Source organism: Medicago sativa, chromosome 1, assembly GCF_051527215.1.
Source record: "Medicago sativa cultivar Bolivia chromosome 1, Bolivia_mono, whole genome shotgun sequence".
Classification (NCBI taxonomy): domain Eukaryota; kingdom Viridiplantae; phylum Streptophyta; class Magnoliopsida; order Fabales; family Fabaceae; genus Medicago; species Medicago sativa.
In genome coordinates, this window is record NC_140749.1 from 60,046,176 (window position 1) to 60,058,249 (window position 12,074).

At 34.2% G+C, this 12,074-nt stretch overlaps 1 protein-coding gene across 4 annotated transcripts; it reads right to left on the reverse strand.

The window, feature by feature from the left end:
* Positions 1–1,750: 1,750 nt before the first annotated feature.
* On the reverse strand, positions 1,751–10,946 carry LOC146955951 (protein PTST homolog 3, chloroplastic-like). Of its 4 annotated transcripts, none has more exons than XM_085725191.1 (13): positions 10,674–10,946; positions 10,442–10,561; positions 9,345–9,499; positions 8,511–9,257; positions 7,024–7,123; positions 6,854–6,914; positions 6,726–6,776; positions 5,345–5,392; positions 3,938–4,057; positions 3,305–3,429; positions 2,898–2,949; positions 2,592–2,733; positions 1,751–2,201 (listed from the first exon to the last, which is right to left on the reverse strand). In XM_085725191.1, exons 1-12 carry the CDS (start codon positions 10,850–10,852, stop codon positions 2,635–2,637), a joined length of 1,857 nt encoding a protein of 618 aa, XP_085581317.1. In that variant the 5' UTR covers positions 10,853–10,946; the 3' UTR covers positions 1,751–2,201; positions 2,592–2,634. The 4 variants fall into 4 exon arrangements, with proteins under 4 accessions (XP_085581317.1, XP_085581315.1, XP_085581333.1 ...); XM_085725189.1 differs by having other exon boundaries at positions 5,345–5,398; XM_085725207.1 differs by lacking the exon at positions 6,726–6,776.
* Between the last annotated feature and the right edge of the window lie 1,128 nt (positions 10,947–12,074).

The window sequence follows — 12,074 nt, forward strand, 5'->3', positions numbered from 1 at the left end:
GAAAAAGTAATACTCTAAAGAAAAAGGCAAAAGGAAGAAGATAAAGTTAAAAAATTTAATGCAGAAGGTGCAATGTAATCTGTTATAGACTTGCTATATTTAACAGTTCTGATTTAATTAAAATATAAGTGGGGCCCCTCTTTTTGTAATACAACAATTTAGTTGCAAGTAGTCATTCTTTGATCTCAACCACATAATAAAATAATCAATATATCAATGGCTGAAAAGCACACTTTTCCATCATGGGAAAAAACTTTGCTTTCCCATCCTAAACGCCACCTCAAAATACTCCAAGACCCATTTTTCCCATGCATTCCCGAAGTCAAACTTATGAAGTCCGAAATTAATGTGGGAAGAATGTATGTTCGGAAAAAGAAAAAGAAAAAAAAGTGTATTCCCGACGACCAAAGTAAATTTTAGTCTAGAGTATATTTTCAAGAAAAATAGTATTTGGTGCGGAAATGAGTACTACGTGAGGAAAAAAAAAATACTAATAAAATAATCAGTCAATTTCGTATCATGAAAAATAACAAATTAGTCCCTGAACATTAAAAAAATTGGTGTTAAATACCTCGTCACTCTTCTACTCTAATTAATAATCTTGTCTCTTGTCCTCGTGAGTTTAACTCAGTTGGTTGGAACAATGCATAAAATATGCAAGGTCTGGGGTTCAAACCCATGCAAGGTCTGGGGTTCAAACCCTAGCCACTACAAAAAAAAAATCTTGTCTCTTCACTAATTATAAAAAAAAACTTCATTTTCAAATTGCAAAACATTTTTTCTCTCGGTCATGTTTGATTGGTCATTCAATGAAGTTGGTTCAAGTTCATCAATGAATCAATTACAAGATACTCCTTCCCCTTAGGGTCATGGTTTTGAAGATACTCCTTCCCCTTGGGGTCATGGTTTTGAGGTGGAGTTAGGCTCAATCGTTATCACTCTCATTGAAGCATTGAAGAGAAGCCACGTTGTGTGCACCGTAAAATATGAATGCATACGTCTTTTTTTGGTGGTGTCCGGGGTTCGAACTTCAGACCTTGCATATATTATGCATTGTTCTTACCAACTGAGGTAAGCTCACGGGGACATGAATGTATACGTCTTCTTTTCTTTTTTTTGGTGGTGTCCGGGATTCGAACCCCGGACCTTGCATATATTATGCATTGTCCTTACCAACTGAGTTAAGCTCACGGGGACCATGAATGTATACGTCTACAAATGTTGCATACAATTTTGTACTCTCTTAACCTGAATTTTTAATTCAATAATTAGATTTATTAAATGATAGGACTTTGTAGAGAAGATTAGGGTTTTGTTGGTTCTTCGAAAGGATAAAATGTAAGGAGTTAGGGGTGGTGATTTAAATTTGTACATGTACTTCTCAATATTGTTAAGTTTGAAGTCAGTGCAACTGATATGGTTCATGTGTTTTGATTTTAGTGACCTTGCTTTCACTGAATCAAGCCTTTAATTAATGATCGTGTTTTGCTTGTGTAAGTGATCTTTTAACCTTGATATCTTTTGTGTGATTATCATTGATCCTTTATTATATAATATACACATCTTTCTTTGACAAAATTTGACTCATCAAATGAGTCTAACAAAAACTTAATTTGACTTGTATTTAAAAATATTACAGAATGAACCTAGCGTTTTTACTCATTTAATCATGTTTGTATTTTTAACTTGAAAACACAGTCACTCTGCTATCCATCATACTACATTGCATCTTAAATTTACACGAAATGAATTTGTATCACGGTCCTTGTGAGCCACTTTGAAAATGAACCACAAAAAATGACTGAGAAGAGGAGAGGAATACCAATGAAGCAATCGTTTTCTCCTAATAGATAGAGCGATGGTGGCGTGGACGATAAAAGTTAAAACCTGTGGCCTCTTACTAAAACTATCTAAACACCTCACTATCAGCCCACGCCTAATTGTTTATTTTCTCCTAATCATAAACTAATCCTTTCACATACGTGGAAGATGTCAAAACATCAAACACTAATTTTGTCAACAAAAAAAAAAAAATCAAATACTAATCTCAAATTTAAATGTGCATACTAGATGGTATTAGAAGACACTCCATCTAAATGTCGTTCTTTCATGTGTGCTTTTGTCCCCTCTCTTCCATGTTGCTGTCAAAATTGACAATTTAGAAGTTCACAGCAAACCATTATCTTCAATTCCTATGTACCCTACAACAGTTCACAATAATATTAGGTCAATCCCCAAACTTCAGAAACAAATTCAATGTTATTAAGTTTAAAAATTTATTGAGATTGTGCTGACATTAACTAAAAGTGTCGGTAATCCCTAACTGATTTAAATGCATGTCTATCAATTAAGACCTTAAGATCATTAGTATGATTCTGTTACTTCCAGAATATACCCGGGAACATTTAGTGCAGGTTTGGATAGGTGGAGAATTTGGCAGAATCACGGTGTGTCACTGTGGTTTTGCTAAAAGCTACACTTTGGAGCTTCAACAAAATCACAGTTCCATAGTGTTTGTGTCAAACTGACATTGATTCCAAACATTAATTTAAATTGATGGTCATGAAGCAATGTGGAAACCATCATCATACCTTGTTATATACATCTAGCAGTTATGACCTCAACCAGAATGCATCATCTATCTACTCTTAAAATGTTGTTACATATATGACCTCTAGCTACTGACTCCCTTTGTGGATCTGTTCTCCAGTCGCCATCAACAACAAATTTTATCTACAACAAACCACAAGTTGTTATTAAATCTTTAAGTGTTTATATGTTTTAAATAGTGCATAGTCAATGCTTTATTCATGTTTATCTAGAAACATTCTTCCTAAACGAATTGCAACTGTATCCCGAAGTAAATTCAATTAAACATTAGTGGAAGATGCACGCACCTCATATACACCAGGATAAAGCCACAGCACCGCAGACCAAAATCTTGATTTCCTGGGTATTATAATAATGAACAGCAGATATCAGTATTATTACTAAGCCAGGTCAATTCTTGCGAATCTTATATGTTGTTCTTTTAAGAAGGTATGCAATCTGTTTTTCTCTCTATCACATATGCCATAGGCTTATTCCGATAACAAATCATTGAAATGATACTTTCAGCCTTTACCATAAACCAAAAAAAAAAAAAAAATCACTTTAACTTTCCTTTTAAACGAGCATAACATAATTAACAAGAACAGAATGATGGGAAATATTTAATCAGCCAATAGTTACCAACTGAAATTTCAATTTGATTTGTAGCCTTAAAATAAAGACAAGTGTCTTATGTCATTAAATTGTTTAGAACCTTGATCCATCATGGTCTATAACACTAGTTAATGATTGAGGATCCATCTTTATTGGGTGATGCCAGCCATTGAAGCTACCAGCCACCTCAACAACATCACCGTCGCCACAGAATTCAACAAGAACCTGGAAATACAAGGAACACAGTATCAGTAGCTCTACAGATTTTAATCACTATTTTTTTATCTTTTTGGATAGGAAGGTATAATCTCACTAATCGATTGCCAAATACAGCATATGTATGATCATTAGAACCAATAACCCATTAATATGAAAATGCATACTTCTATCACAATGAGGTTTAGAGGGAGTGCCAAAATTTAAAGGAGCGCTGTCGCTGCTTCTTATACGGAAAGAAAGAAAAATGCTGCTCGAAATAATTCTTTCTCTGACAAAACTGGCTTTGACTTTTTGCTGAACTAAAGACACAGCCCCATAAAGGCAGGATTCTGGTGGTCTTATGATAAGCTCATCACGAGTTGTTTTACAATCATGAGTTTAGGGACTGTATGTGGACATTTCTTAATTTCACTCCTCAATTTCATAACCAACATTCCTATCCAAAACTGCTTAAAAAATTGACAAATGCTAACCATTAGGACAAGAAAATGCAAGATCCTCCTAAATGCATTACCTCCTTGAGTCCTGAAAGACTTTCTTCAGCCTCATGCAACTCTGCATCTTTTTCAGATATTAGTTTTCTGGCTTTGCTGATTTCTTCCTCTGCCTTGGTTTGCAAGACAGACAAAGCATGCTGAAAACAAAAACATGTGGCTAAGCAAATTGTATGGAATAACTCTCATACATTACACAGAAGGACGGGGAAGGGCTTAGCATGATATCTTTAATTAATAAAAATGTTTTCCTTCCTTTGAGCAATAGATTTGATCGGGAAGAAATATATTTTTAACATTCATGCACTCATATCTTTTCAAAAAACATTCATGCACTCATACGATTCACGAATAACTCAGCTTCTTTCAGCAATCTAAGATCTTGTTAACACAGAACACAAAAAAACAAAATATGCATGATGCTATCAGATTTTGGACACATATTTGGCTTGGCAGGTACACTTAACTTCTGAAACTGTAGAAAAACAAAAAAGGTGGTACGATGTATCCCAACATTAAGTCCAGAAATCAAACCTCATACAAACTTTAAGCAATCATTCAATTTCTTACAATTAAAGTGTATGAAGTTGTCAGTCAAAGATCCTTTAGAAGACCAAGCGATTACCCATCTGATTTCAAATTTTAATAATCTGTCACACATGTTGATCTATAAATGTCCACCTTAAAAATGAATTGCAGGCAAGGTTGTCAGAATCGGGATCTAGCATCAGATCAAAAGGGGATAGTAAGATCGTAAAATATAAGATCGCAATCAAGATCAAGGATTCTACTCAATTAATTCTGTAGGATTGAAATGGGATAGCAAGATCGTAAAACGTAAAATCGCAACCAAGATCAAAAGATCCTACCAAAACAAAAACAATACTAAATATATATTATATATAAACTACTCAAAGTTTCAAATCTTAAACAACCAATTCTCAAATCCTAAACATAAAAGACTCAAAGTCTCAAATCTTAAACATAAACGACTTAAAGTCTCAAATCTTAAACATACAACAACCTAGTCACAAAGCTTACGCATAAACAACTCAAAGCCAGGATCGTTAAAATCATATCGAGTCGCAAGATTTCACGTCGATTTCATCTTTTGTGATTTTGCAGGGATTTCACTTTAGAAGCATAAACAACGCTTGCAGGTATGACATAAATTTGAGGAGGCTCACATGCTGTCATTAGTCATAATTGAAGGTAGAGACCATTTACAAAGTTCTCTTGTGAAGGAGAGAATCATCATATATATACATCAAGCAAATGGGATTCCATATCATAAAATATGTTTTGGCACCATTTTCCCCTCCATTAAAAACAGTAAAATTTAACAGCAGGAATCTAAAAAAAGTTGTTCTAGAAGAAAAAGAAATTGAAAATCATCGTAGCGATTTTATTAGTAAGTGATCATCTACCTTTTCCTTCTCAATCTGTTCTTTCAGCCGAGACAGTTCCAACTCCTTCTGGTACTAGCACCCAATAGCATTTGCAAAAGGAAGAGGGAAAAAGAAGAGAGAATGATTACAAGTGATATTCATAACTATAACTATTCTAAACAAAAAGGTTGAATCTCTGTTGTCAAAGCGGAAAAGCGGCGCGGCCACCCCAAAAATTGACGCGGCGCGGTATGCGGGCGCGTAGCGGGCGCTATTTCATGACGCGGACACTAATATATTTAAGGGTCATGTTAACTTGTGCCCTTAGGGCACAAGTTAAGAAGCTAAAAAAGGAATTAAAAGATAACTTTTGCATTGAAAAGATAAAACTTTAAAATTTAAATGCATTGAATGCACACTTTTCAAAAAAAAATTTCTATGTATAGTTTCTAAACTTGATAACATTTTCCTATATTTAATATTAAAATACCATACTATACAAAAAATATACTAAAATATAGGGTATAGTATGGTATTTTAATATTAAATATAGGGAAATGTTAACAAGTTTAGAAACTATACATTAAATTAAATAAAATAACATTTCCCTATATTTTAACATTTCCCAGTATGAAAGGCACGAACCGGGTCGTATGGGTCAAAAACGGGTCACATGGCTGAAATGGGTAGCAAACACAGTCGTTTTGCTCTTTTCCTTGTTTTGTGCTCCGACCCAAAAAAGCGGCGCTTTGACCCGCTATTGGTCCGCCCCGCTCCACCGGATAGCGGCCGCGAAACCCGCTATTGACCCGCTTTTCCCTAACGCGCGACTCGGTAGCGCTCTGACGCGGTAGGCTGTTTTTTGCCGCTCGGAGCGGCCGCTATTAACAACAGAGGGTTGAATTATACTTTTGATCTTAAGTTATTTTTAAGTTTCACTCAGGTCCTTTAAAAAAAAAATCCATTTTGGTCCCTTAATTTACAAACGTTGACATTTTGGTCCCTTAAATTTTTACGTTCCATTTTGATCCCTTAAGTTTTTTATGTTTCATATTTTGGATCTCTTAAGTTGCAAACATAAGACACTTTCGTCCCTTAAGGCTTAAGTTACAAATGTTAGACACTTTAGTCTTCTCTTTCGGTGTCTCATTTTGTTAACTTAAGGGACCAACGTGTCTATAATTAGCAATTTAATGGACCAAAGTGTCTTAACCTTTGTAATGTAAGGGACCAAAATAAAATGAAAAAAAAAATATAGGAAACCAATGTGTTTAATGTTACTTAAGGGGGCAAAATGAAATGAAAAAAAAGTTAAGGGATCAAAGTGAAACCTAAAAATAACTTTAGGGGCCAAAAGCGTAATTTAGTCAGCCAACAATACGTAATATCTAAATCACAATTGAAACTTCATAGTTACTACCAGCATGAACTTGAGATGATTTATCTCACTTTGATTTTGAACATTTGAACCCTGCATAATGAGATAAGTAAAAAAGCAAACAATTTAAATCTCAAGAAGCTATCAGTAAAGATAGAATTTATAATGACCTCAGCATCCAAATCCTTGTCAAAATGAGTAATTGGATCCTCATGTAGCATGTGATCATCCCTATATATATTTCAAATCCAGGTAAAAAAGGGGATCTCAGTCCAGATTCAAACATAATAAAACTTCTAACAACAGTAGTTGACAGTCCAATATAATACCAAACACTTACCAAAGAGGCTGGTCCAACTTTCCAGATGGAACAACTTGATTGGATGTCAATGAGTTCCCATTATGTGCCATGGCATTGTTATCTTCAGGTGGATGGACACCTAGTGGCATATCAACAGCAGGTTCTGAATAAACATACACTTTGTTTTCCTAAGAATCATCTCCTTTTGCAATGTGAGAGACATGTTCTAAGAATCAAACAACTAGACTTATGTATGCATTATCCTAAAGTGACAGATGGAAAATGTCCATAAAATGCATTCCCTCCGGTCTCAATTATAAGCCACTTTTCACTTTTTAGGTTCATTGAATAAATGATGTATGTGGTCTATGATATATACAACATACATCATTTATTCAATGAACCTAAAAAGTGAAAAGTTGCTTATAATTGAGACCGGAGAAAGTATACTAAATCGATCCATTACAATGACTTTGACTCACTGGCGGAGCTACATAGAGCTCAGGGGGTTCAAGTGAACCCCCTCAATTCTTAATTATACATTTAAATTGTTATGTTTTTATCATGTTGAATCCCCTCAAATTTAAACATTGCACCACATTTGCACCAGCTACATCACTTTTTCCCTGGCTGTGTGGTTTAAGTATGTTGAGATGACACATAGCTTATGACCGACAATTGCAATAGCATGTGACCTATAACAACAAGTATTATAATATATCTTGTAGCATGTTATTAATTAGTTTAGTGAATGGCCAGTATGGTAATATTATTATCTTGACAGCATGTTTGCTTTAATTTGGTGAATGGCTAGTAAACTTTGAATTAATTAATTAGTGTAGCATTCTCCTAATTCCTTATATTAATTAATTCATAGATAATTCTTTATATTAATTAATTCATAGGTTCTAATTCAAATTCAATTCAGCATAAGTTTACTTGTGTGGAGTCGAAGTAGGTTGTGATGTGAAATAAAATCATGTAGAAGATAAACACAACCCAAAAAAAGAGTATAAAAAATGAGGATAAACGGACAAGTTATGCCCGATTTCCGCTAGTGATATATAATACTAGATAATTTTTAAATTATTAGTTATATATAGTATAATTGCAATTAAAATTTAAAAGTGTGAACCCCCTGAGCCAGGGTCCTGGCAACGCCACTGCTTTGACTAAAGCCCAAGAATTTGTTGCCAATGATTCTTTTAAAATGTTCGGAAACTAGACAAGCTAACCAGGTATTAAAGTGAAAATTTGAGTTGAAGCAAGGTAGACAGATATCTATTTCTTTAGTCACTTGCATAATTGCATAGCTTTATAAAATTTACAGAAATTCGGCAATCACAATATCAAACAAATATGGGACTGACAGGTAATAAAGAAAAACAGAACACGGCTTCTTTTTCCTCATTTTTTTCCTTTTTTTTTTTACTTAATATGCTGAAACTCAAATCACAAGCTTCAACTGTCAAAGGCATAGTGGTAGGCATTCATCACAACGATATGGAACTACATATTAGACTTACCTTCAACTGGATCTAGATCTCCATTCTGAATAAAATTTGCGACCCTTTCCTCCATAGACAAGTTGAATGAAGTGTCGGGATTTATATCACTGACGTTTGCAGAACTACTAATCAAATCAATTTTGTTCTCAGAAAACTCAGAGCCAGAGGTTGTGGGAACATCATCAGTAATATTGTTATTGTAGTCATCTAAACTTTCTAACGCACCCCAGTCCTTTTGCTCTATGGACAAATCAACTGATGGTTCCAAACGACTGAACTCTTTCTCTCTATTGTCAACATCAGGATCATTATACGAAGTGTTGGAATGGTTTTCCGTGGAAGGAACTGTCAATGGAAAAGTTATATCTCCAACCATTTTTCCCATTAAAGCGTCATCGCATTCTGAATTTCCATACCGTGTTGTCTCAAATGATGATTCACCAGAAATTTCTGTTGGCATGGAACTTTGGCTATCAAAGTTCGGATAAAGACCTTCGCTTGAACTACCTAAATCATTATCCACAGTGGTCACTTCAGTTGGATGGAAATACCCCTCTGCCACGTTGTTGACTTCTTTAGAGTGATCTTTGAGTTCACCTAGGCCATCCTCCATGAATAAAATATCCGAGGATTCTACAGGGGCGGAAGTGCATTCATCTAAACTCGGAGTTGAGTCAGCATACATACTACCAGAACTGTCCCCCTGAAGAAATTCAGTTGATACCGTGGTACCATCATCCGAGCCGTCAACCTTCTCATTCTGACCTTTAAATTGTATTAAAGTTAGTCATCAGTCATGATTGTGAGTAATCCAGAAAAATAGTGCGTTAAGAAAGAAGAAATTAGTTTGACCTGTTGATAGAACCTCAATATCATTTGCAGCATCCGATCTTTCATCTAAACTTTTTCCCGTTTCTAAAGAATCAATGTTGCCACATAATGAACTTGTGAGAAGGTCCTTAATCTTTTTATGACCTCTCCGTCTGACAATGTTTGCCAGGTCATTCCTATAAATACAATGGTTAAATAGATGATACAATTAAAAAGTAATCTAAAATACACATAATCCCCCTACTAGAGGTCATTTGTAAAAACACAATAACAACAAAGTTCAGTTCAAAATTTAGCAAGGGGACTCCCTAAAAGGAAAAATGAAATTTAACATCATACTTGCTTAATATTGTGGAAATGAAAAGGAAAAAGTAATATTGCTTCTAAGAACAATTAAACGGTTGATTAATGACAAACAATTATTGGATTATAGAGATGCTTAACTAACTAATGGTGCCTTTTTTTAGTTAAATATGTTCTTAGTTCCTACAAAATGTACATTTTTTTGTTTTTAGTTCATGTACCCTTTTTTAGTCTCTACAAATTACACACCTACATGCTATTATTCCCTAATGAGTGAACTTTTCTTCAAGTAAAAACGGTATCCATCGCTATAGAGAAAGTCATTTGAACTACGTTGACTCCTCAAACTCTACCAATCATTTGCAACATACCAGATTTTATTAAAAGAAGAAAGCCTAGAGTGACCAAAGCATGCAATTTTGCCACTTTAGGCACCGAAAAGTAGGTACAAAAATTAAACAATATTTGAGATAATTACAGAGCTTAATTACAAAAATTAAGCATGCAATTTTCTAGCATTTATCTTAATTGCATAGCTTGAATTGAGTTCTGTTTTTCATTTTCAGTTAAAAGCTTAGCATGTTCCAAAATATTCTAACACTTATAATATGTAACAAACTGAAACTAATTCAGTTATATACAAATAATGGATTGCATACTACATAGTCTCCTTTAGTTACCGCGAGACGCAATTTTAAAATTTAAACTCAGGTTTCAGATTCTTCATTCTCTCATGTAATAACAGTTGAGAATTGAAATTTTCTCTCATGTAATTTACATACATTAATAATTTGAAAAATAAATAATTGAAAGACCTTCCGTGGCTTAAAAGCTCCTTAGTAGAGGGAATGTGGCCATGAGGAAGACCAACTTCGTCGAGAAATTGACGAATGTCAGAGCGGATCTCATCATCTGTTTTCAGCCTTCGACTTCTCCTGAAAATGAAATTAATCCAAATTAGGAATTAATTAAAAATCAGTAAACTTCGTTTATAGTTAATTATTGGCATTACAGTAAAAAAGAAGAAGAAGAAGAAGAAGGTGTTACCGTGTGGTTGTGGTGGCGGTGGTTTTGGAAGCAAAAAGGTGGAAATGAGTGAGAGGGAGAGAAATAGTGGATTGGTGTTGCGTTGGAGAGAATATGCACTTGTTGTTGGTGTTGGTGTTGCCACAGAGATGTGTGAAGCAGTTTGGGAAATAACATAACCAGAGAGTGGAGGTACCCATTTACACCACTACTACTATACTACTTTGCTTCGTTTCCTTTACTTTCAGCTCAGCTGAAAAGGAACCCAGGACAAGGATGAATGATAGGAGTAGTGAGTGACACTGACGCTGTTATTGTTTTTATCTTGATTAATTAATTTTTTATCTTCATTAGATAATAATTACTCCCTCCGTTTCAAAATGAGTGTCGCTTTAGCCAAAAAAATTTGTTTCAAAATGAGTGTCGTTTTCAGTTTTCAATGCAATAATAACTTTTTCTTTTCAATTATACCCTCCAATTAATACTCTACACACTACTTCCAAAGTATTACTTTTAAAACTAACCAATAGTTAATAAGGATAATTTGGTAAAATAACCATTCTCTTTCTCTTAATCATTGCATTTCTTAATATGTGTGTAAACACCTAAAACGACACTCATTTTGAAACGGAGGGAGTACTGTACTTCTCTTACACTTCATACCTCAAAAAATAAAAAATAAAAAATAAAAATACTATTACACTTCTTTGGTAATCAAAAGGTCAAATGGCTAGTTGTCATAAAATATTTTTCATTATTCTCTTTTCGTCAAACTCATTATAAAGTTGTTATATGGACATTTAATATTAAGTTGATGAATTCAAATCCATTGCTCATCAAACTAGAATCCATAAATTTATTATGGGAAATGTTAATCACAGCCTCGGGGCACTAGTTACAAAAGAAAATATTTGAAAATTGTTTATCTTACTTTTTGAAACGTTGAAAAAGTGTTGCTTTTAATGTTGACTTTGGTTTTTCTTTCTACTTTTAGCTGCTTAACCAGTGCCTCGGGGACACTGGTTAACATTTTTTATTCTTAGTTTGAAACGAAAACATTCGATTACTTTATTTATATTGTTTTTTTTTTATAAGCAAGAGATGTATTATTGAATGGAGTACAAGGGGTACTCTAACCCATTACAACAATACAAAGATTATAGGAGGAGTTAACCCCATTACATAATAAGTTATAATTATTGACTACAGAGGCATTCTAAAGGATTATCCAACCAGTTTGAGAATACAGAATCAGATGCCATATCCCTCTTGCTAATTAGCCAACTCCATGATAGAGCTTGGATTTTGGCCTTTAGATTTTTAAAATCAGCCACAACCCCATTGAAAATTATAGCATTCCTCAACGGCCAAATGTTCCAAACTGTAGCTAGCCAAATCAAGAAGCGAGTTTTTCGGTATGCC

Coding starts and splice junctions, on each gene's coding strand:
- LOC146955951 (XM_085725189.1), bottom strand. CDS start 10,852: ATGGGTACCTCCACTCTCTGGTTATGTTATTTCCCAAACTGCTTCACA. Junction 6,915..7,023: donor AAGTTGGACCAGCCTCTTTG/GTAAGTGTTTGG, acceptor AAATATATATAG/GGATGATCACATGCTACATG. Junction 2,950..3,304: donor ATAGACCATGATGGATCAAG/GTTCTAAACAAT, acceptor TATAATACCCAG/GAAATCAAGATTTTGGTCTG.